This window comes from Dendronephthya gigantea, unplaced genomic scaffold, assembly GCF_004324835.1.
Source record: "Dendronephthya gigantea isolate DGI-Jeju-01 unplaced genomic scaffold, DenGig_1.0 000128F, whole genome shotgun sequence".
Classification (NCBI taxonomy): domain Eukaryota; kingdom Metazoa; phylum Cnidaria; class Anthozoa; order Malacalcyonacea; family Nephtheidae; genus Dendronephthya; species Dendronephthya gigantea.
In genome coordinates, this window is record NW_021163138.1 from 116,381 (window position 1) to 142,273 (window position 25,893).

Below are 25,893 nucleotides of genomic sequence, written 5' to 3' on the forward strand. Positions count from 1 at the left end.
AGCTTGTAATTGCGAATTATCTGACAATATTCTTTAAACTTTAACGTTGGACTATGTTTTATATATTTTCACTCCCTGAATGATTTCTATATTAAGCGATTGAATTTTGATACGGCATGTCACAACACAATCTCATAATTTATAATTGTACATGTACAATACAAACAAATGGTAGCATACAGGTGAAAATATTTGAAAGTTTCTCATTTGGCTTAGGGTTGTACAAATACTTTCGTTAAATATGATTCAGGCTTCAGCTACAACTTTGAACTAAAAAAAACAGGGCTACACAATAGCCCTGAAAATCGTAATGAGCGTGATAACTCTGGATAACTCTAACATTGACCTTATCATGATGCTAATAAGCTTAACATTTGCCTTATCATTTGATAATTTTGAGCAAAGCTCTCTTTATTATTGTATAAATGTGTACCAAATGGCACTGAATAGTCACAATGCATATCCATGACTTATATTTATGATGATTCCTCTGATGTAAAGCCATAATATTTAAAAAATATAGCATCTTAACATTGACCTTATCATTATGCTAATTAGCTTAACATTCACCTTATCATTTGATAATTTTGAACAAAATTCCCATTATTTTTGTGTAAATGTGTACTAAATGTCACCATATAGTCACAAGACATATTGATGAGCTATATTTGCGATGAATCTTCTGATGCAAAGCCAAAATATTTAAAAAATATAACATCTTAACATTGACCTTATCATTATGCTATATAGCTTAACATTCAACTTATCATTTGATAATTTTGAGCAAAACTCTCTTTATTATTGTATAAATGTGTACCAAATGGCAATAAATAGTCACAATGCATACTGATGACTTATATTGATAATGATTCCTCTGATGTAAAGCCAAAGTATAGAAAAAATATAGCATTTTAACATTGACCTTATCATTATATTTTGTTGTATAATGTTCACTCCCCCCTGGTTAATGGTTCTTTTGCAACAAATAGACTCCTTAAGTAGATAAGTTGAAAATAATGGGAAAATAAAAGTGGCATCTTAACATTCTACTTATCATGTAGTGTGGACGCGGACGGGGACGAGGACGGGGACGGAGACGGGGACGCCAAGACTATAGCAATAGCTCTCTTGCACTAAAGTGCAGGCGAGCTAAAAAGGGCAGAGGTTTTGGATTTTATGAAGCGTGACTACCCACAATATGCCTGGAGCCTTCCTACTCTAAGTAGAAGAATGCGTGCTTTTGATATCAAGTACGTTGACTCCAGGGTGCATTTGAAGGGCGTGGACGCAAAAAAACCCTGGCGTATTGGCGTGCAAAAAAGATCTTTTTAGCGTTCTGGCGTATAATAAAATATCGATACTCAATAAAATGGCGTAATTTGGCATCACAGCATCCTCAAACGAACCGTTGCGAGTGTAGACTCTCTGGGCAGATTGTTGAAATGCGCAAAGTCCAAGAATCAATTCAAGTATGATGCGCAGTAATAATTGAACTCCACACACACAGATCACACATAAACAATAACTTTAATACCAGTTATAATTATACAATGTTCTGTTGTTGATTCTCGATAGAGATTGAGGTTGAGGTTTGGTAGATAGATTGGTATGGTTGCGGATATGGATATAGATATGTTTGTGGGTTCGAACTACACAATTTAGAAAAGATTTACATAGATTATGGCATGCGCGCAAACTAACATAAGCATAATATATACATGAATACGATTTGACACTCTACGCGATTGAGAATAGAGAATAACGAACTGACTACTACAAGATAAATGTAACTTACTTTGGTTGGCGCACACCAAACTTGAATAGATATTGATGATAATTCGTTCGTATAGATTTATAGATGTTTACCGTTCTCGCTCTGTTTGAGTTGACAATATACTGATACCTGATACTTTAAAACTAAAGACTAATAATACATGCGTTCCGTCGCCATGGAAATGGCAACATATCAATATTCCAGACCACGTGTACGTTTCAAACCTACATACCGGCCCCTTAAAGGCGGATTGTGAGCCTTTACTAATAACTAACAATAACAAATGGTTTGAAACAAATTGAATAAACTGAACAATAGACTAAACTAGCTAATATATAAAAGTTTGAGAATTGTACTGTACGTTACTCGATCATTGCCTCTCTGCTTGATCTTCCTCCAGCAGCACGATCTTGCCACTGGTCTCACGAGTTCGAATGAACTTGTCTTCAACTTCACTGATCGCACGAGCTTGTCACCGGTATTCGTGTAAACTTCAATCACACGTCCTAGAGGCCAATTGCACCGTGGCTTGTTCTCGTCCAGCACCAAAACTACGTCGTTGACCACGAAATTTCTCTGCGGGATACTCCACTTTTGCCTTCGTTGGAGAGATGGGAGGTATTCCTTCAACCATCGACGCCAGAACACGTTTGCCATATATTGCACCTGACGCCATCTCCTTCTGCCATAGCCATCTTGCTTACAGAAAACACCGGGTGGGACACTCGATCCTGAACGTAGCAACAGTAGATGGTTGGGGGCCAAGGGTCCGTTATCTCGGGGATCGTCCGACAATTTGGTAATGGGTCTGCCATTCACCACAGACTCGACTTCACACATAAGGGTGTTGAGGGATTCTTCGTCCAGCTGCCGCTCTTTCAGAGTTGCCAGGATAACCTTTCTGACTGTCCGTATGCATCTCTCCCATACGCCACCGTGATGAGAGCCGGCTGGCGGATTGAAGGTCCACTTAACGTGTTGTTGCAGGAGGGCTTCATGTATCTGAGTTTGATTCCAATCATTCACCGCTTGCCTGAGTTCTTTCTCGCCCTTTACGAAGTTCCCCCCATTGTCTGATCGCATTTCTTCGGGCTGACCTCTTCTTGCAACGAAGCGTCTGAGAGCGTTGATGAAGGATTCCGTATCTAAAGAGGAGGCTACTTCGATGTGGATTGCGCGAACAGTGAGGCAGGTGAAAAGGACGCCGTATCGCTTAACGGTAGATCTTCCTCGTTTCACTGCAAAGGGTACGAAGCAATCAACTCCGGTATAAGTGAACGGCGGCTTCAAAGGGGTAACTCTGTCGCGTGGAAGGTCAGCCATCTTTTGTTGAGACACTGGGGATTGACGTTTTCGGCAGCTGTGGCATTTTCCGATGATATTCTTGACCGTTGACCTTCCATTGATTATCCAGTATCTCTCTCTGATGAGAGACAACGTGTGCTCCAGGCCTGAATGTCCGGAGACATGATGGTAATAATTCACGATTAAGGTGACAACGTGGTGGGTTTTTGGCAGAATACAGGGATGTTTCGCTTCTTCGCTGATCTCGGCTTGTCGTAGTCGTCCACCAACACGTAACAGGCCGTCTTTGACGGTGGGATCTAGTTGATAAATAGCGCTTGATTTCTTTATCCCCTTGCAATTTGATTCCTCGCTTTCTTTCTTCGCCAATTTGCTAGTTTCTTCTAAGAAGGCTACTTGTTGAACGTGCTTAATGATTTGCTTCTCAGCTTCACGCAATTCGGAGACGGTTATTGGGGCGATCGTCGTTGTTTGCGTAGCCCTTCTAACACTCTCTTTTTCTCGAACACGACGTAGCAGGTTCGACGTGAATCTCAAAACCCAAGCCACAATTCTTCTCAGGCGGCTCCAAGACGAACATCTTGGTATAACAGTGGTAAGGAAATCAGGACCAATGGTTCCACACGCGAAAGCTGCTGATTCTTTCTTGACTTCTGGATCGTCTGGCGCGATTTTCAGATTGATATCTGCTGGTCGTTGTGGCCAAGTACTAATGGGTTGCTGCAAAAACGTTGGGCCATGTATCCAGCGATGTAGTTGAGCAGCCGAAACTCCTCTAGATGCATCGTCCGCAGGATTGTCATTGGTTCTGACATAGTGCCACTGTTCCAAAGAGGAAGCCTCTCGTATCACGCTGATGCGGTTCGCAACAAAGGTCTGAAAACGTTTTTCTTCATTCTCCAAGTATTTGAGTACGCAGGTACTATCTGTCCAAAACAGCGTTTCGTCAACTGGTAGGCTTAATTCTGCTTGACACATCTTGTTTAACTTAACGCCGTGACCGCTGCAGATAGTTCCATACAAGGAATTGTGACTGACTTGATTGGCGCGAGGCGAGATTTTCCCATGACAAACGAACACTTGACTTCTCCTTGATTGTTCTCGATTCTCAGGTACGTAACTGCTCCGTAACCTTCTTGAGAAGCGTCTGCGAAGTGATGCAGTTGAGTTGACGCAATTTCTTCATTGTTAGGTTTGAAGCAACGATCGATTGTTAACTCTTCTAAATTTGGTAGATCTCGTAGCCATGATTGCCAACGATCTTGAAACTTCTCGAGAATGGTTTCGTCCCAGTCGAACTTCAATCGGCATAATTCTTGCAGAATTTGCTTTGCTTGAAGGATGAATGGTGCCGCGAATCCCAACGGATCAAACACCGAACTTACTACAGATAGTATTCCTCTTCTAGTCAGGGGGCGAACCTTGATGACGATACTGAAACCAAACTGGTCGGTTGAGACGTTCCACTGGACTCCCAGTACTCTTTCGATGGACAGCTTGTCAAAGTCGAGATCCTTGATTTTCTCGGCTCTATCTGACTCTGGTAAAGACTTGATGAGTTTTTGTGATGTCGAGTTCCACTTGGTTAATCTGAAACCACCTCTCGACAACAACTCGCGTAGCTGACTTGCCCTTCTCACTGCTTCTTCATCGGACTTCACCGACTTGAGACAGTCGTCAACATAGAAATTCCTCTTGACTGTTTCAATGGTTTGCGGATCGAACTCTGACTTGTTGTCTTCTGCTGTTCGTCTCAGAGCAAAATTTGAACAACTTGGTGATGATGTTCCGCCAAACAGACGCACTTGCATTTCGTACTCTTCAACAGGTTCATCGAGCCTTCCATTTGGCCACCACAGGAATCTTAATGTGCTACAGTCACTTGGTTTTACACGAACTTGGTAGAACATGGACTCAATATCTGACGTCATTGCCACTCTTTCCTCTCTGAATCTCGTGAGTACGCCGACTAAAGTACTGGTCATATCCGGCCCCTGTAGCAGTTGGTCGTTGAGTGATGTATTACCGTATTTAGCAGAGCAATCGAAGACTCTCTCACCTTCTCGGGTTTGTGGGATTCAACACTGGGTGATGGGGAAAGTACCAAAGGATTTTAGACGGATCTTGAGCTTCGTGATTCACCTTCCTTGCATAATCCTTGTTCAGGAGGTCGTTCATAAACGCCGTGTACTTCTCGTGCACGATAGGTTCTCGTTGGAGACGCCGTTTGAGTGAACTTAGTTGTTGTTCAGCTAGGGATCGGTTGTTTTGTAGTTGCGGTGGATAATTTTTCCAGGGTAGCGCGATTACGTAATGTCCATTGTCTAACTTGATGGAATCTTCCATAATTTTCAAGGCCTTTTTATCGTTCTGGGACATTGACGGTTCTACTTCGTAGTTTGAATCGTTAAACTCGCGGTTGCAGTAGTCGTAGAACTGGCTTTCTAATACATCGGTCGATTGCACAAAGTTGGTGGTTGGAATCTTTGATTTGCTTCCTCCAAGAGACAGTCGTCAACATAGAAATTCCTCTTGACTGTTTCAATGGTTTGCGGATCGAACTCTGACTTGTTGTCTTCTGCTGTTCGTCTCAGAGCAAAATTTGAACAACTTGGTGATGATGTTCCGCCAAACAGATGCACTTGCATTTCGTACTCTTCAACAGGTTCATCGAGCCTTCCATTTGGCCACCACAGGAATCTTAATGTGCTACAGTCACTTGGTTTTACACGAACTTGGTAGAACATGGACTCAATATCTGACGTCATTGCCACTCTTTCCTTTCTGAATCTCGTGAGTACGCCGACTAAAGTACTGGTCATATCCGGCCCCTGTAGCAGTTGGTCGTTGAGTGATGTATTACCGTATTCAGCAGAGCAATCGAAGACTACTCTCACCTTCTCGGGTTTGTGGGGATTCAACACTGGGTGATGGGGAAGGTACCAAAGGATTTTAGACGGATCTTGAGCTTCGTGATTCACCTTCCTTGCATAATCCTTGTTCAGGAGGTCATTCATAAACGCCGTGTACTTCTCGTGCATGATAGGTTCTCGTTGGAGACGCCGTTTGAGTGAACTTAGTCGTTGTTCAGCTAGGGATCGGTTGTTTTGTAGTTGCGGTGGATAATTTTTCCAGGGTAGCGCGATTACGTAATGTTCATTGTCTAACTTGATGGAATCTTCCATAATTTTCAAGGCCTTTTTATCGTTCTGGGACATTGACGGTTCTACTTCGTAGTTTGAATCGTTAAACTCGCGGTTGCAGTAGTCGTAGAACTGGCTTTCTAATACATCGGTCGATTGCACAAAGTTGGTGGTTGGAATCTTTGATTTGCTTCCTCCAAGAGGATCGTTTAGTACCCATCCAAAGACCGTTTTAGTTGCAAATGGACCACCATTCTCGCTTGGGCGCACTTCAATGGGCTGTAAGGCTTCTGGTACGTCGCTGCCGATGAGGAGACCAATCTCGGCATCAATTTCCAGCAAGGGTATATCTTTCAAATGTGGCCAACGTTGAACATCTTCTTCCTTGCCAATTGCGTCGGGCGAAATAGGCAGAGATGGTCTTGAATACACCACTGGTAGGTCGACGTGGTTTACAGCGTTAAGGTCGGAAACTTCGAGGCTTACTAAGGAACATTGAACAGGTATATTTTCTCCCTGCATTGTTGTCAACGAAAGATTTGTTGTGTTTCCACTTACGTTGAGTTGCTTCAGCAAGGTTTCAGTACAGAACGAAGTGTTCGATCCTGAATCGAGGAATGCTCCTTCTCGGTTGTCCTCTTCGCCGTGAGTAGCAAATCCATTTGCTCTGATTCCTGGTGGACGCGGTCGTCTTTGGTGAGGATCAATCTTTTCCTTTCTTTCCTTGTTTACTTTTCCAAAAACAGGATGATTTGCAGCTCTCGCTCGACTTGTTACGAACTTCGTCACATCGTTGATTGTTATGTCTCTCTTTTCTTGTTCCACTGTTCTGTCAACTACATCTCGCCATTTGTAGCACATTGCGGTGGGAAGACGGTTGATGATTCTTTTCAAGTTCTCTGAGGTGTTGAGTTTCCCGATACACCCGATCTCCTTCAATGTGTTAGCACAACTCGTTAACTGGATGGAAAATCTCTGGAGCTCAACACCATCCTCGGATTTTATGACAGGGCCATTGATCAAACGATTTACGTGAGCGGAAGCAATTTGATAGTTTTGACCATATCTTTCCTTTAAAAGCCGCATTGCTTCGACGTATCCTTCACTGGATTTCATGGTAAGACAGCTCTTCATCAGTTCTTGTACGTGGCCCGAGGTGTATTGTACAAGATAGTACAATCGTGCACTTGGATTGATGGTTTTTCTTTCCACAAGATGCTCGAAGGCACGAACGAAATCACAGTAGCTAATCGGGTCGCCATCAAAGATCTGCATCATGGGCTGGGGTAGTGTTAATGCCATAACTCCTTGTTGTTGCTGTTCAATCAACTGCCGTAGCGCGGTATTTTGACGATCTTGTGTTTCCATTAGCATTTGAAATGACTCGTCTCGAAAATTTTCGTGTTGATTATTTGTGCTCTGATCGTTTTCAACCGGCTTGTCGTCGTTCCATTCTTTATGATTAAGAGGCACTTTACTAGGAATAGGGTTTTCTAACTGACTATTCGATGGTACATTGTGAATATTTGGTTGATCGTGACGTTTACTCCATCCTATAGCAGGACTACTCGTGGAAACATAATTCATTTTTTGCGAATGTTCATGCAAACCAGAACTCTTATTTACTTGATTATACATTTCTTCGACTTCACTCTCTTCGTATACCTTTCGTTCAGCCTCTGCAACAGCTATTTCGGCGCGAAGCTCTACTTCCGCTTTTCTTTGTTGAAGTTTCAATTCCTCAAACTGGAGTTCATGCAACGTTTGAAGTGACGCTGCTTTAGCTTCTAACGCTGCTTTTTTTGCTGCAGCTCTGGCTTTAGCGCTTGCTGAACTTCTCACCGAGCTCGTCTTGGATTTTTTTGACCGCAAGGAGCTGACGTTACTAATCGAATCTTCAGGACGGATATCGGCCGTTATATCATTCTTCTGATGTTCGCTTAGCCAAAGATGTACCTTTGTTTTATGTTTTTCCGCTTCTTCTAACACGACTGCGCAATACTGAGACGAGTTCGATTTCTCCTCTTCATTATCGAGCCTTTCGTGATAAGCTTTATGCGCGAGTTGAAATTCGTTCACAGTTTCGAAAAGGTCATTTTTTGTCTCTTCCACGGCTTGAATATTGTTGCTAGACATAAGTTCGTTAAGCCTATTTATCTTACACGTCACATTTGCTTTTGCGGAACTGCGAATCCTTTTAAGTTCTTCGACTGAGTGTTCATTCTCGTCACCCATTCTCAGGTGTTAACTTCGTAATCACAAATTAGTAAACGGATCGCAGGTGCAGTTAAGTTGATTACCACCCCGAGTGTTGACAGCTGACTTAAGTAGACTTGATTGACAGATAGCGTATCGTGCACATGGTGGCTGCCGGATTTCACGCATATATTGTACTTGGGGATATATTTGCTTCGAGCGCAGGATTTGGTATACTGTGCCTTCAAATTCGAACTAATGTAGACTCTCTGGGCAGATTGTTGAAATGCGCAAAGTCCAAGAGTCAATTCAAGTATGATGCGCAGCAATAAACGAACTCCACACACACAGATCACACATAAACAATAACTTTAATACCAGTTATAATTATACAATGTTCTGTTGTTGATTCTCGATAGAGATTGAGGTTGAGGTTTGGTAGATAGATTGGTATGGTTGCGGATATGGATATAGATATGTTTGTGGGTTCGAACTACACAATTTAGAAAAGATTTACATAGATTATGCCATGCGCGCAAACTAACATAAGCATAATATATACATGAATACGATTTGACACTCTACGCGATTGAGAATAGAGAATAACGAACTGACTACTACAAGATAAATGTAACTTTACTTTGGTTGGCGCACACCAAACTTGAATAGATATTGATGATAATTCGTTCGTATAGATTTATAGATGTTTACCGTTCTCGCTCTGTTTGAGTTGACAATATACTGATACCTGATACTTTAAAACTAAAGACTAATAATACATGCGTTCCGTCGCCATGGAAATGGCAACATATCAATATTCCAGACTACGTGTACGTTTCAAACCTACAGCGAGTGTAGAAGCAATATATGATAATATGAACCATTTTTTTACTTTCACAGAAGACTGAAAAGAGACAAACTCTAGTCATGCTAAATTTGTCTATTACATGACGTTCTTCATCAATCAGCTTTTAGGCGCGCGGGCCTCGCATCCTTTGGCTTTGCCCTTCGTGAAACACGAAACTCCCACTTTTTTTAGTCCCGGATGAGTCGGATTTGGGTCAATGATCTTGTAAATCTCAGGTCAGTCTTTAGTCTTTTATAATATCAATTTGTTATTAGGATTATTCTGGATAAAGTGTTAAAGCTATACTTTATAATGTGAAAAGACCCATGTTTTATAATTTTACATTTAAATCTCAGATGGCCCATATATGTCATGTTTGTGGTAGAGAGGTCGGAGAAGCACATTCATGCAAAACGTGCAAGAACTTTGTCCACATTGCGTGTGGAGCTGCTGAGGGTGAAGAGGGGTATGGTCAAAAAGTTGTTTGCAACATCTGCAAAAATGGTAAGTAATGCTGATTGACCAAAATATAAACGTTTATTGATAGATTTTATTGGATCTCAATTTTTAAATACTGAAGACTAAAGGTACAAGACTAACAAGAGCCGTTTTCGCAGACTTCTTCAAAATCATGTCAAATGTACCCTTTTCCTTACTGACACAAATTTAACTGAAAAAATTTCAAAACCCTTGACAGTTCATTATAATAGTGAATAATTGACAGTGAACAATCATATATACTATTTTAAACTATTACAGAACATTGTACATGGACATTTTAACAGAATCTTGGATTAATTCCAATATAGCAACCGATTTGCTTGTCGACTTGCCAAAAAAGAAAGCACCAAAACGTCAAGTTTCATGGGATTGGAAAAAAGGAGCCCCTCTTCCAAAAAAGCAACAACCACCAGCAGTAAATAAAAGCGTTAAGTCATCTGAAACGTATATATCGAGTGTTTTGAGCTATCACTTCTCAGAAAAAGAGATGAGAAATTTGCTTCCCTATGTAGAAGAGATTCATCCAGTGTAAACCGTCATAAAGAGAGATGGCACAAAGGGGAGGAAACACGCTCGTGCACTATTGTCCCAATTACTGCACCAGAAGTTCGATTAATGCGCAATGACTATAAAAAATCCGAAACCCAGCAACGAACCCCCCAAAAGACTGAGTCGTCAGAGCTCCTGGAGAAAGATTCAAGCCCAACTGATCAACTAAGTCTAGTTACCTCTCAGTCTATAGATGTTAATCAAGAGCCAGAAAGTTCCGTAGAAAAGAAAAGTCAGGCAACGTTGCTTTCATGTAGAAAAGCCGATACATCTTCATCAACTTCGATTAATGATGTGATGGGCGCAATTAAAAATTTGTCTCTCAAGGTAGACAGATTTCAGATGCAACATGCAACCCTCGAGCAGATGTTTTGTGAGGATGACAGTTTGCGACTGGCTATGACTAAAATTCGTGAGGCAAGAAATATTTACTATCTAACCGATGCATCAGAGTTAATAGAATTCTTTAACGATGAAGAATCAGAAACAGGCATACTTCGTTGTTTAGCTTGCTACCAAATGCATCGAACTGGAAAACCCTTCATTGGCCGTTTAAGTCCGTTCGAAGCACAGTGCAAATTAAATCCTTCCACGAATGATACAATTTGCTCCGGCATCCTCCTAAATAAGAATACCGCTCGGCTGTTGATCGAAAGAGGTAATCAAGTGTCGTACAGGCAGAAAAAGTCATGCATTGATCATCTTTGTCTTATTGGAGATGGTTCAAAGGTTCATAAGAATTCAATGGAGATATATCAACGAGAGAAGGAGATTGAAAAGAAAAAGGCATTAGCCACAAGTAATGTATTCCGTGCTGCTATTGCAGACCTTAAACTTGGGGCAGATGCATTGCATTTTGAGACGCTAATCTCACTACTAGCATGTTGCCCAGTTGACGTCGAACACGGCACTTTAGAACGAACTGACGAGCAGTCTAAGGGCCTGTTTATATGATCCCGTCTAGCCAGGACGAAACGTTTCCATCCCGCTTAGCCGGGAAACTCGCCTAGGCGGAATGGCGTGTTTATATGGAGCGAATCAGTTTAAAAATAGACTGAAAGTGCGGGAAATTCGAACAGATATATATAAACATTCAAGATGGCAAATGCGATGCGCCTATATGTTTTTTTGTACATTATTCCGTGTTTTTTATTTATCTTCCAAATGTTTGGCGCTTTATGTGTTTTATTAGAGTATGTAAATAAACGAAATACAATTATCTTGTCTCTGTTAATGTCGAATCGACAGCATTTATACCGAAAAATGAAAGCAAAAAGAATATCTCAGCTGAGACGAAATCGTCGAGAAATTTGGTTTAAAAAAGGAAGGACTGACCAGTGGTGGAATAACTTGTGGTAGGTTGGCGAATGAAGAATGGCAAAGAAATTTTCGCTTAACACGGGCTGCATTTTTTGAACTAGAAAAAGAGCTACGAATGTACATTTCACCTGACTCTAGTTCTCCAAATTACAGAGCATTGTCAACTGAAAAAAAATTGGCAATAACACTTCACTATCTTAAGGACAGTGGATCTCTTTGAATGACAGCAAATACCTTTGGTGTTCACGTATGCACGGTTTCGAAGACAATATACGATGTATGCAGAGCAATAACTTATCGATTAGGTCCCACATATATCAAATTGCCACAAGATGAAGAACAAATGCGAAAAAGGTAGCGGAATTCGAAGCAAAGTATGGGTGTATCCAAGCTTTTAACTGCATAGACGGCACGCATGTTGCTATCAAAAGGCCAACGGAGAACTCCCAAGATTATTATTGTTAGGAGGGATTTTTCTCCTTAAATGTCCAGGGTGTTTGTGACTATAGGGGACAATTTATGGACGTTGATTGCAGGTGGCCTGGCAGCGTTCGTGATGCCAAAGTGTTTTACATAAAATATGTAAAACTGCGGGAAAGAGAAATATGCGAGATAAAATGTGTGGTAATGTCGGTCAGCCAAAGATTTTGAAGGATAGAGATGAAAGAAAGTTACTGTGTGCAATAAAAATACTTAGGCAAAATTCAATGAACTTTACAAGACATTATATACAAGAGTGAACTTAATTCGAACAAGGCTAAACGAAGGACAATCTCCAATTACCCAAATAGACTGGGTTACCGTCATTTTCAGGCAAGAAAGAAGGGATTGCTGAACAATAAAGACAGGATTCTAAGGACAAAATATGCGAGAAATGCCAAAAAAATACTGTGTGACTTTCCGGACTTTTACACAAGGCATGTGTCATTTTACTTGGATGGTGTCTCTTTTAGACTGAAAGGAGAGGGGCTAAAAATAACTGCAAAAGGAAGCAAAGAGCTGGCGGGTGGTAGGCGACTACATCTCATGGTAGCCGTTGCATCCCAGAAAAAAGTGATTTTGAGCAAACCATACGAAAAAATGGATGGGCCATTCTTCGCACGGTTTGTAAGGGAAAATTTGAACTTGTGTTTTGCCAAAGCAGGTCGAAAGTTTGCAAGGAAACGGATATTTGTTATGGACAATTGCCCGTGTCAGAACAGTAAAGTAGCTTTAGCCGCGTTGAAATCTATAGAATGTTCACAACATCGAATACCGGCGCCGGGTCGCCTGACCTAAACCCGATCGAGAATTTATTCCATATCGCAAGAAACAACTAAAAGAAGAGGCAATGCGTTTGCAAATAACTAAGGAAACATTTGAGGTATTTCGTGATAGAGTAATTCGTTGTCTAAATAACATAGATGTTGACATTATAGATTGCACAATTAACAGTATGCCAAAACGTATTAAACATATAGTAAGTGAGAAAGGTATAAGATTGAAGTACTAATATTATTTTCTGCAAAATATAAATATGCTTTAAATAAAGAGAAGTATCTATATTAGCAAATATTTCAAGAGCGAGACACGAGATTGAACAATTTGGTTCCCTGATCTGTGCTGTTTGTTGCTGATATAAGCAATAATTACCACTTTATCAATGGTATAACTGCATGTTAGTTAATCATACGGTACACAGACGTGTACCAGGAATACTTTAATTATTTATCTGTGTATTCTTCAAGGCATTGGTACATGACTGTGTACCGATATGCTCTCAATATGGTGCCTAACGGACCATGCACTTGCTGTATATTTGTATAAATTCACGCGAATTAATTTTAATATCATCGCATAATTAAAACCGTTCTGTTTTGCGCAGTAATATATTACATTAAACAATTATTGATACATATATATTTTTAATCGATTACAGCATATGAATTTACAAAGATTGCACACAACTAAAACTAAGCGTCAAGATATAAACTCTTTCCCTATATACATTCATATATTACAGAGCAATTACTGCATGTATGCTTGTTGCCTTTGTATTACCTGACTCTCATCATTTGAGTCTGTAGCGTCTAAAACACCACCACGAACGTATGTTATTTCCTCTTAAGCTGTACAAAATATCAGTACATCGCCCGAAAGAGCCACATCTTTGCTAAAGTGACTTTTAGGTGCAGGCAAATGCACCAACTGGCCCTTTAACATCAATAAAAGGTCGTGCCAAGGTATAGTTTGCTTCGACCATCGAAAATCATTCAAGAAGATAACATCGGCATTTTCTGCCCCAACCCATGCAAATGTTGTAGTCGCCGGATTTGAAAACGTGGCATACACAATGTTCAGTGGGTTTAATAAAAATGTTTTTCCACAATTGGCAGGCCCTTTAATATAGAGGTCAAAATTTGAGGTCAAAATCACGAATATTCTCTATAACTACAACAGTTTTACTGAATATGAGAGAATAATACCTCAGAAATATAAAAATGTTGCTAAATTTACGATAACAGCGCTCCAAAGTTTGTTACACCCACTGGTTACTGGTTACCACACCATGTAAAGTTAACACAGGGTTCTTTACATGAAGTATCAGTAATTGCACGGGTTATTGTGATAGTTCGCGGAAAATTTTGTAATTTTGGTCAAAGATTTTGGTTTGACGCAAGTGGAGAAACATGCACTTCTACTCAATCTACATTCCAATATTTATATTATAAAGTTTTTGTACTTTTTAAAATATATTTATTCATTTCGATATTGTTTTGATATCTAATTGCAGCCGATTGCAATGAGGAAGTACAAGAAATCTTTCCCTTCGAAGGTAAATGCGCTCATTAGTAATTCTTATTTAATAATACTGCAGTTCCCTTTTGAATAGCAGTAGACTTTGATATTTAATTTGCATTTAAACCTTATTGTTTTACCTCATTAGCATTGAATATTCTAATCATGATTTCTTTCTACTAATTAAGGGGAAAATGGCACATGCTGGATATCAAGATGTAAAAACTATGGAAAATTCTATAATCGATTAGACAATCATTTATGTCACAGCCACAAAGGAACAGCAAGAGTTGTGAACGACAAGACTTGCACCTCGAGCACAAGGATCAATGCATGTCAAGCAGAAACCTATAAACCACATGCATTGCATGTAACGAAACTAAACTTGCAACCGGCTGCAGATTCAAATTCTGTCCCCAGCACTCCAATAACTCAGTGACACTGTGCAGTTGCCTAAAAAGAGAACAGAAATTTCTTTAAATACAGATTCTGTGAAAAGACGTCCTTTCAGTCGAGCTACGTTGGTAAAGGAGCTAGGTCAGTAGACACCACAATATTGGTAAGAGGGCCAGCATCTACCTTGCAAAGAAAAGTTTTCCAATCAAGGGTAGAAGATGTAGCAGAATGCCGTAAGTCAGTGCTAAGTCTTGCAATTCCACAAGAGAAAAAATTTACCAGTAAGGAGGGGCAAGCTGGGTATTGTACGTTTTTTAATACATAACACAGCAGCTTATGGTGTTCGTTCCTTACTATGTTTGCTAAACGAGAACAAGAATGCTAGTGTCGTTGACTTCCTCAATACAAGGTTGTGCCAAGATATCTTTGGTCCCGTATCTGTAGTTTTCCTGGAAGCAGTTTACTACCACAGGGTTATGCTCATGAGCTTCTATCGAAAGTTGGGGATGTATCCAAAAATTGGCTCAAAGAAAACAGATGATTGTTTAGTATGTGATAAAACAGGCGGAAAGTGTGGTTGCCCAGCCCTGGATATTCTATTTCACCTATTTTGCAGAAAACCTTGTGATGTTACTACATTTGACTGCAAGAAGTGCAAGAATTGGGCTATCCCATCACATCTTTGATATGATTTCTTTTTCTGCACAAAAGGCAGTGAACAATTGAAAAAAACACCACTATATCTATGTAAAGGTGTCTATCAAGTATAAACAATTATGAAGATATAGTAACCTATAATGTGTGCATCAGTGCAGGCAAATACAAGGGATTTGACTCCAATGTTTATCCCCTTCCTTTGGAAATTTGAGCTACTGCACAGTCCAGCACCCGGGTAAAATGATCAATTCTAATCTCATTAAAAATGAAGTTGTCTTTCTGGTACAACAGACATCTGTCAGCATACAAAAGTCAGGGTTGTCAATAAAAAATACATTAAAAATGAAATCATGAGACATTAAATTTTAATAAACTACACAATATACCATGTTTTGGAATATAGTCCACATTTGGTATTTTCAATTTTATTGCCCCTGATAGTTGCTGCTGGTGAGATTGTTGTGGTGGTGGTTTTTCCTGAAGCTGTTCATTTTGCCTTTGTGGCTTATGCTGCTCTTGTTGTGCAGGTCGCTGCTGCTCTTGTTGTGCAGGTTGCTCCTGCTCTTGTTGTTGTGCAGGTTGCTGCGGCTCTTGTCTTGGATGTGGCTGTGCTTGTTGCTTTTTTTGTGTTGATTGTTCCTGTTCCATTTCTTCATTCTGTTGCTGCTCTTGCGGTGGTTCTTGTTGCTGCTAAGGTTGTTGTAATGTTTGTTGCTGCAGCTGCTCTTTATTAAGTTGTTGCTGGTCTTTTTCACGATTTTTTGCAGCTAAATGTAAAAAGCAGAATGTTAAAAATATAAATTATCTATCAAATTCACATTCTGCCACTGCTGGGAATTGACGCAAGGAATGAACACAAATTTGAATTTAATGAGCTCAGTGCATGTACGAGGCAATAAATGTGAGGTCAATTCCCAACAGTGAAAGAATGTGAATGGCATCAATAATTTTTTCGATTAATTCAATTATTCAGTGATTTCTTTTTATTGACATAAAAAGGTATATCCTCAGTAAGCTAAATAGCCGCACTTTCTTGCTGTGTAAAAATTAAATCTTTAAACAATATGTTATGATAATCTGTTGATGTTTGGTGTCATTTATTTAACACCCTGTTTACGTATATATTTGCATTACCTGTCATAAATCTTTCAAAAAGAGCTACAATACCTTCACTTTCCTGTGGCTGATCAGATGAATCTTTCAGTTCCATCTGTGACAACTGTATAACCAAGTCCATGTTTGCGATGACTCAGAATAATTGTATCGCAGTTGTGATGTAGGTTTAGAATATCTGCCTTCAGAGACAAATATAAAATCTGTTAAGTAATGTGCAAATGACATTAATAATGAATTGAATGGAGGTTACTGTCCTGACAACTGAAATTTGCCAATACAGTAACTCAAACTGACAATTTTCATTAAGTATAGTACTGACAAACCATTTAATTTCCAGTTAGCAGAAACTTATTTAAATCCTGACTACTGTTCAGCTTACAACATATTGTGACCCTCATTAACATCATTACTATCACAGCCATTATTCATCGCAAGTTTGTTTCACACATCCAAAAGTCTTGTTCATGGTTTGTTCAAACAAAATATTTTTCATTTTGAATCAGGTGTTTTTAGGTGTGTACATTTATAACTCCAGTTAGGCTCTTGCAAAAAGAAACTTGAAAAAGTATTATACAATAATACCAACTAAAATATTGTACACTTGTCCTGTAGTATATATGATATTTATCATATAGATATAGAGATTTCTTCACAGAATTAACAGTGAATAAAAATCGTATTGTTAAAATTTCGGCCAATAGGAAACGCGAACACTGGTTAAACACTCTGGTTAAACAACTGTCTTCATTTTGGTCTCAGAGGTTGCAAGGAACATCGTGACATGTGCTGGGGAGATGTGAAGCTTCACAAAACAGCCCAAGGACAAGAATATCTCGAGTTTAATGAAAGGCAAACGAAAACTAGGACTGGTTCAGACTACCGTGATGTTCGAACAGTTCCGCCGAAAATGTTTGCAACCGATGGAAGCGAAAAAGATCCTGTTGCAGTTTATAAATTTTTCTCACAGAAAAGACCTCGAGAAATGAATTACGATGATGCCCCCTTTTACTTGTCAGTTAACAATTTTAAAGCTACAGATTCCGCCGAAACTAAAGCGTGGTTTAAACCAGTTGCCGTAGGCGTGAACAAACTTAATAGTTTGGTAAAGAGGATGGCTGCAAATGCAGGAATTGAGAACAGCCGACTACGGAATCACAGCGGCCGAAAAACAATGGTCCAAAGACTCAGTGAGAGTGATGTTCCACCCACACAAATTGCCCAGCTTTCTGGCCATAAGAATTTGAAAAGTATTGAAAACTACAGCACTGTGTCGACAAATCAACAAATGCATATGTCCAAGTTATTGAGCAATTTGGCGGCAGGAAACTCGTCATCCTCGCTGACTGAAACAGCGGCTCGCTCGTCCTCCTCATCTGCTCAAAAGCAAAGTATGGATCTATTTAGTGGAGCTGTCATTCAAGGCGGCAATTTTTCCATAAACATAAATATTCTCAACCAGTCACCGACGTTTTCAGTAAATTCAGCGAAGAAACAAACTTGGAAGCGACTGAAACCTTTGGACAGCGACTCTGACAATGAGTAGATTAACTTTATTTAACTAGCTGTTACAGGACCAAATTCAAAGTCTTTTATATGTTGATAGTATTGTTGAGAATAATTGAGTTTGGCTTTGTCATTTATAGAATATTTTGTGATTTTGAATTTCACTTTGAATGATTAATTTTGTGTTGTTGATTTCATCGAGACATGCATGCACTAGATTGGCTTCCAAGTCAAAATTTTTATTTTGCGAGTTTTTTTCAAGTAAGAAATCTCTATATTTATAAAATAAACAAATTACATCATGGTTAATGCGTGCGTACGATTTTTATTCACTCGTTGTGGAATATGCTAAAACTCACTCGCTCGTACCTCGCTCGTTCGTTTTAGGATATTCCACAACTCGTGAATAAAAATCGTACGCACGCATTAACCATGAAGTAATCTCTATATATGATATGGATAAATATTAACTGATGACTAACCAGATATTCCATCAATTTTCTTCGATCTGTGATATTGGTTGCTTTTTTCTTTTTTATCTTTTCCACATCTTTCACCTTTCTTGGAAAGATAGCCCCACACTCTTTTCTAGTACACTTTCTTTTTGCCACCGGCTGTTTTAACCCAAATTTTAAACAAGACTAAATAATGAAAAACCCAATAACAGTTAACTCCTTTAAATTCAGGGACCATGGAGCAGTTTTTGGATTGGGGGGGCTAGCGAAGCCGAAAGAGTGAACCCTTGGGGGGGGGGGCATACTTATCTATTAATATTTTTCTTGTAAACACTTCAATGAAAACATTGTTCACACGACACGGATAGTGAACACATAATTATGATTACACAACTTACTATAAGGAGTTTTTATTCGTATTATTATGGCTATATAAAAATCGCTATAAAGGAATCACATGTATTTAGATAATTATTGGGGGGGCTAAAGCCCCCAACCCCCCCCCCTCCACGGTCCCTGAAATTTAATATATTCCAGTAATTCCACAATCAGTAATGGCATACATGTTTGTTACCATTACATAAAGAACTTCAATATTTCCTTTTTTCAACTATTATATGTACTCATCTGACAATTACAAAGAAGATGACATTCTTGACAGTACTGTACAAACACTTCACATACAGTATGTACAGCATAGTCAGAAAGTATAGCAGTATGGTTCACATTACTGAAACGAGTTAATTTTAGTTCAAAGAGGATAAATAGATTAAAAACACAAGCAGCTGAATTCTTGACCTTAAAGTTTGAGTTTCTTTTTACCCACCCTAATACGGCAGTTGAACAACCTAGAGCCAAGCGACAACCAAAGAATAGCAGCAAGAGGTACTTCCTAACCTTTGGCAAAACTATTGTGACCAATCGAGTACTTCCAAAGGAAAACCCACCAAACTCACACAGGTAAGTACAGGAGGGAAAAGAGTAAAATAAGGGTTGTAGAATTTCTGTCAACTATTGAGTATGTAACAAAATAATTAATATAGATCACACAAATTAGAAGCTCTGCTCACACATAATTGTAAGGACATACCTCTTCAGGTAGCCCACGAATAGCTTATAATAACATATTATATTACCTTGTATCATAGGAAATGCGATTTACCCGCTTGCAACAAACCCACTTTGGAATGTTTTCCGTGGTTGTGAACATTCCTTCTACATAGAGAGGCTCTTACCTAACATCCGAGATTGCCCAATTTGCAAAGATACATTGTTGACATATGTTGAGAGCTTGGGAAAAACTGCAAACGATGCTTCGGCAACTGTTGGTGATGATGGTGAGGAAAGCAATGATGATGAGACAGATGCACAAAATGATGACGATGACGAAGGCAAGGATGATTTTGATGAGGGGCAAACAGAAACTGAATTGATGAGAACTTTGTGAACAGTTTGAATGAAAAAATAAGCCAGTGGTGATGATGCCGGCTTCTGTAGTTTAACTTTCACTTTTTAAAATATCTATGACTACGAGCCAAAGCTGCTCGCAGAACGCGGCATGGTGTCGAAAAACAACCGGATGCACAAAGTTAATAATTTAGTCGTGACGCATCTGATGCAGGTCAGAGGATAAAGGGTGAGATGCAGTTTTAAATGTTTGATAAAATTTTATAATTTATGTGCGACATAAAGGGTCTTATCTGTATAATCGGCCGTATCTAAGTACCATTTAATGAGTCCGCTATTCTACGTGTGTGAAAACCTGTTTATTCAAACATCAATATTTTTCAGGTTAGATTGAAATTTGAAAATTAAATTAAAGAACAAGCCTTTCTCTATTGGAATTATTCGGTTTTTGGCTACAAAATTGATAACAAATGGCACCGAGGATGTAGAATAAGGTGCTATTTTCCCACTCCTTTTGTTTACATTTTGTCTACATCTCACATTCTGATTGGTTGAGAACGCAAAATGTAAACAAATACGCTGATTGGCTAACATTTTTCACCCTTGTTTCTAGTGTTAGCACTTATAATTTTGGAAGTAAGATGGTGCATTAATCTTTGCTACTTTTACTAAATGTGTCTTAACATTTGTAAATTTTCATAACTTTGACTCTAAAATGACTGTTTGAACATAATAAGGGTACATATATTTCTCGCTCTTGCATTAAGTCAAATTGAATTTTTCAGAAAGCCAATAAAAAAATATAGACGAATTAAATTAAACTATAAATTCAGTTCTTTATAGTACAGGGGCCGGTTGTATCAAGCCCGTTTAGCTTAAACGGTGGTCGGTGGATATTTCAAAATAGAAAGCAAGGCTAACGTTTTATTCAACAAGATGTTTTTTACCTTGATACAAAGATACTGTCTACAACTACATATTCAGAGCATAATATTCAAGTTGACTCATTCCAGAGAGATGTAAAAGTGTTATTTAATTTTGACTTATCCACCGTTTATAAGCTAAACGGACAGTATATTATTATACAACGAGCAATGTATATCAAAGAGAGTCAAAATTGACCGTCATTCTTCTATTTTTATACAAGAGAGAGATATAACCTGCCTTAACCAAAGAGTTTTTAATTTCCATACGTTGGAGCTTGAGTTAAAATTCATCAATTATTCATACATACCTGACGGACTTGAATTAGCCATGTTTTATATACATACTGATGTCTGATGCGCATATGGTTTCAATAATTGTATAACCTGCGCATAGCGAGTTAACATGGGAGTTAACATTTAATGATTATCATGAATCCCATTTGGAGATCGTGCTGGTTTTACAGCTGCCAGCCTGTACATTTTAGCCATCAACTACGGCTATCAGCTGTATGGCTTAGATGAACTGGGTGATTTTTTGTGTTTACCTCGCATTTTACTCTAAAAGTTTAAGCGAATTTATGCAAAAGATTTACAATAAAAGTTCAAGATACATGCTTTAACCACTCTCCTCCGCAGAGGCTTGTTGAGTTTTCGAGCATTCTCGTAAGCTTTTCAAGCATTTATATTTGTCTTACACAACGTTTACTAGAAAAGGGAACATGCACTGGGGGAGGTGGGAAGGCGAAAATTGAGAAGGGAAGCCTCTGCCATATAATGCATCGTTCTGTGAACAAACTAGCGATTCTTTGAACACAACATGGTGGAAGCCAGTGTATAGAAAAACTTGAAGAAGCTTTCTTTTCAATTCTTATCTATCAAATTTACGTTTTGTTCATTTAATTTCACTATTTACAAAATGTCATTGAACTAGAAACCTCGTTTCACAACCTCAGGGACCGCGGAGGGGGGGGGGCTGAGGGGCTTTAACCATACCTCATAAGATTCATAATGACCTTCAATAAGTGCTCATTGTTTAGTGATAAAAAGGTATGTGAAATTTTAAAAACTTTTTGAGCAGTTGAGCTTGTATGCAAGCGCTGGCAAAAATAGAAAAATTACATTAGTTCGCTAATGCGAACATTCTAGACATGGTTGGTGAGGCAGTGAGACTACCATGTAAGCAAAATTTTTGTATCTATTTTCCTCAAAATTTAAAAAAAATTTTGTACACAAAACTATTTACATGTATTTTCTAAAATAAAAGATTTCAATGAAGGTTTGATGTTGTTATTGTCATGAATTACACTTATGAAAAAAGAACATGAACTCCTTAAGATTAACAATGTAATGAAACGGCCATGCAATGAACTTAAAAATCTTCCAACATGAGAAAACAAGTCAAGTTACATTGTATAAGACAATAGAATTTTTGTGTCTTATTTTGGTGGCAATCACATGTGTTGTACAAATTTTAGAACTGATTAATTTTATTAGTACTCAATACTTTATATTAAATTTGCAAGTAAAGTATACTCGTTACATTGTAACAGTAATCTCATCAGCATTTTTCTCACTTGATGTTGGAGTGTTACCTTCTTTTGATCCATTGCCATGTTCTTTTTATGTTCACAAAGCCAAGAAAATTTTTTTTGCGTGTCCATGTTGGCAAGAGGGGATGCATCAATGTTCAAAAAACTGTCATGGTGCCTCCCTGGTGATGTATTGTGAAGGGTTGTAGCATGCTTAAGTCCTTTATCATGATACTTTCATCATCTCTTGATGGTCTTGAAGTGTGAGCTGTAGATTTTTTATGTATCCCAGTTTCAGCATCAAACTTTGTAACAATCTGCTCAACTCCAGCAGCAGACTTTGAGAGGCTCGCACAATTGCAGCTGAAGTTTTGTTTGCTACCATTCCTAAAACAACACTTTTGCATGTGCGGTTGCATATTTTTTGTGCAGTGTCACACTCATGTTTTTTCCTTTCCCTCCTGACCAATTTGCAAATCTTTGCCATCGTATTCTGTGTGCCATTTCTTCAGAAAACAATGCTTTCCTCTGTGCTATACTGGTAAACATCTCAACTGCATATTTTGAAAAAGTTTTCGAGCATTCTCGTAAGCTTTTCAAGCATTTATATTTGTCTTACACAACGTTTACTAGAAAAGGGAACATGCACTGGGGGAGGTGGGAAGGCGAAAATTGAGAAGGGAAGCCTCTGCCATATAATGCATCGTTCTGTGAACAAACTAGCGATTCTTTGAACACAACATGGTGGAAGCCAGTGTATAGAAAAACTTGAAGAAGCTTTCTTTTCAATTCTTATCTATCAAATTTACGTTTCGTTCATTTAATTTCACTATTTACAAAATGTAAGCAGCAGACTTTGAGAGGCTCGCACAATTGCAGCTGAAGTTTTGTTTGCTACCATTCCTAAAACAACACTTTTGCATGTGCGGTTGCATATTTTTTGTGCAGTGTCACACTCATGTTTTTTCCTTTCCCTCCTGACCAATTTGCAAATCTTTGCCATCGTAGGTTATAGTATCTGAATTTTTGAAATAGGACATAATTATATATATAATCATGTTTAATACAAGGGATAATAACTTTCCAATAGTATATACCAACAATATATACTATATTTGCAGTGCACATATCATCTTTATCTCAGCCTAATTAATAATGAGAGTGTGTCATGTGTCATATATATCAATAGGCTTGGATGACCAGTCAGGCTGTGCACCATCACCAGTATTGTTTTTGCAAGTATCTTTCTCAGCATAGTCATGATCTAAAACAATGTTCTTTCTTGTTTGCTCCAGCCATTTTTTATACTGACAAATTTCCTCTTTTTCAGGGTCAGCCATGACATACTCATCAATGAATTCACCAACAGCTGTGTCAAAATATTCTTTTTTCTTTGCCAAAGATTGATGGGGTGTCTTCATTGTTCCTATTTCACGCATGGAACTTGCTTTGTACAAGTGATCATAGGCGAACTATTAAATGTAGCGGTAATTAAATTGAGTAGTTTCACTTAAGTGCCAGTGGCTTGGCCAGCATCAAAAATGGGGGGGCATATTTATGATGCGCATGTCCAATTCCTTCTGAAATCGATTGTCTTTTACTTTTTGTTAACAAAAATATATGAATAGGGATCCCCCTAATTATCAGTGCTGGTTATGTTGAAATTTTAGCTACTGCATTACCCAATTTTTGAAGAATTAATAGTAGGTTAATGATGTTCGAATAAAGGCCGATGTACGTATGTCAAAAAGCATCCTTGATTCTTTTTATTGCACATATTAATATTGTAGAACACTTATTGCATTTACGCAACCCAAAGAGAACTCAATCAAAAGGTCTTTAATATATTTTTAATATAGGTTAAACATGGTAATGGCCTTCACCTAGATCCTAAAATAGTCAAGAGGTATTCATCACACAATTACCTGCACAAAAGCCATCTTTGTGTGGAACATTTCTGTAGTGTGCAGATTGCGGACTGCAGTGTTCAAACCGATCCTGAATTTAACATCTTAGTTAACAACACCGAGAAGGCACTGCAATCTGTCAAACTCTTCTCAACTGCAGGCCCCGACGAAATTAGAACAGGGAGTGATATATAATTTGTGATTTTATTTTGATGAAATTTTTTGATCTAACAAATAATGATTAACAAATAGATAAGTAAATATAAGTATAGGTTACTTTGTGTTTAAATCATTCTATTTTTGTCGCATTCTATGTTAATTTTATAAATGTCTGTTTTACTTACTTCTTGCCGGGTCTACGCATTCTACATAATCTTCAAATAATCATACATAAATCAAATTAAACAGTTTAGCAAACAGAATAGCAGTCCTTTTCACACAAACATGCTCTCGCATCTCAACCTAAATCAGTTTAGTGTATACTGGTTCGTATTACCTCAAGAATCTCGTGCAATTAATTAATGAATGTCAATCAAAGTTAAAATTATTAGTTCCTACTTATATTAGTTATATTACTTTTATATATATTAGTCCATCATCGTTTCGAAACATCCTCAGGCCCTGACAAAGCAGAATGCTTTGTCCTCATTCTTTGTCTCCTTCCGCTGGATGGATAACTGCGATCCCTTCTTGTCCTTTCCTAGAGATACTTCAATTATGCATCCAATTTTCCTTGTACTGTTGTTCCATCTTGCATCATTACAATATTGTCAATTTGTACATTCAATTTTGCTGAATTCCATTTATTTCTTGGGACCAACAGTGGAAACACGTCTCTTGTCCAGGGTCTCCAAAACAAATCTACTATTCTTTGGATGAATTCAACTCTCTTTCTTGGATTCTTCGTTTCTTGGAAAGGACATTGCGGAACCTCAGGTGACGCTCTTGTTCTTTCTAGCATACCTTTCTATATAACACTTGGTTTTAAAGTCAAGTCTAAGAAATTCATTTTGACAGTTTTCTAGCCATTGTTCTTCAGTTTTGAAGTCTTTATCTTCGACTATTAAGTTTCCGTATTCTTCATGTTTCGAGACTACATTGTCAAATGCCTGCTTCACTTTAGTAAGGTACTCTTTTACCTCCTTTGCTGGTCTTTCACTTTCTTGTAGGAGCACCAATGCTCTTTACCCAGTCTCGTCAACGAAGCTTATGCCGCTCGAAATGTATCTTTGCCATTTTAAGTGCCTCTTCACTCATAATAATACATACAGGAATTCCATGCGCAAATTTTTCTTTAGAAATAGAGTGTTGTAGAATATCAGGTCAGAAAGTAGAACAGGTAGAACAGTATAATTTGTGATTTTATATTGATTAAATTATTCGATCTAACAAATAATGATTAACAAATAGCTAAAAAACTCAACCTAAATCAGTTCAGTGTATACTGGTTCATATTACCTCAAGAATCTCATGCAATTAATTAATGAATGTCAATCAAAGTTAATATTGTCAAGTTCCTACTTAGTCTCTCTTCGAAACAATCATGAAAAACATCACAGCAACGGCACAAGACCCACGTCTCCG

The 25,893-nt window shown here is 38.4% G+C and overlaps 2 protein-coding genes across 2 annotated transcripts; both read right to left on the minus strand.

Moving 5' to 3' along the window:
• Window positions 1–2,400: 2,400 nt before the first annotated feature.
• LOC114535945 lies at window positions 2,401–4,057 on the minus strand. The gene is made up of 2 exons (XM_028557285.1): window positions 2,594–4,057; window positions 2,401–2,505 (listed from the first exon to the last, which is right to left on the minus strand). The coding sequence occupies exons 1-2, from the start codon at window positions 4,055–4,057 to the stop codon at window positions 2,401–2,403; spliced, it is 1,569 nt and encodes a 522-aa protein (XP_028413086.1).
• Window positions 4,058–4,062: 5 nt separating this feature from the next.
• LOC114535946 lies at window positions 4,063–5,010 on the minus strand. The gene has a single exon (XM_028557286.1). The coding sequence runs from the start codon at window positions 5,008–5,010 to the stop codon at window positions 4,063–4,065; it is 948 nt and encodes a 315-aa protein (XP_028413087.1).
• Between the last annotated feature and the right edge of the window lie 20,883 nt (window positions 5,011–25,893).

Excerpts from the sequence above, each read along its gene's own strand:
- LOC114535945 (XM_028557285.1), bottom strand. The coding sequence starts at position 4,057 with ATGTGTCAAGCAGAATTAAGCCTACCAGTTGACGAAACGCTGTTTTGG. Across the intron at positions 2,506-2,593 it reads TGTGTGAAGTCGAGTCTGTG|GATCGAGTGTCCCACCCGGT; the intron begins GTGAATGGCAGA and ends TGCTACGTTCAG.
- LOC114535946 (XM_028557286.1), bottom strand. The coding sequence starts at position 5,010 with ATGACGTCAGATATTGAGTCCATGTTCTACCAAGTTCGTGTAAAACCA.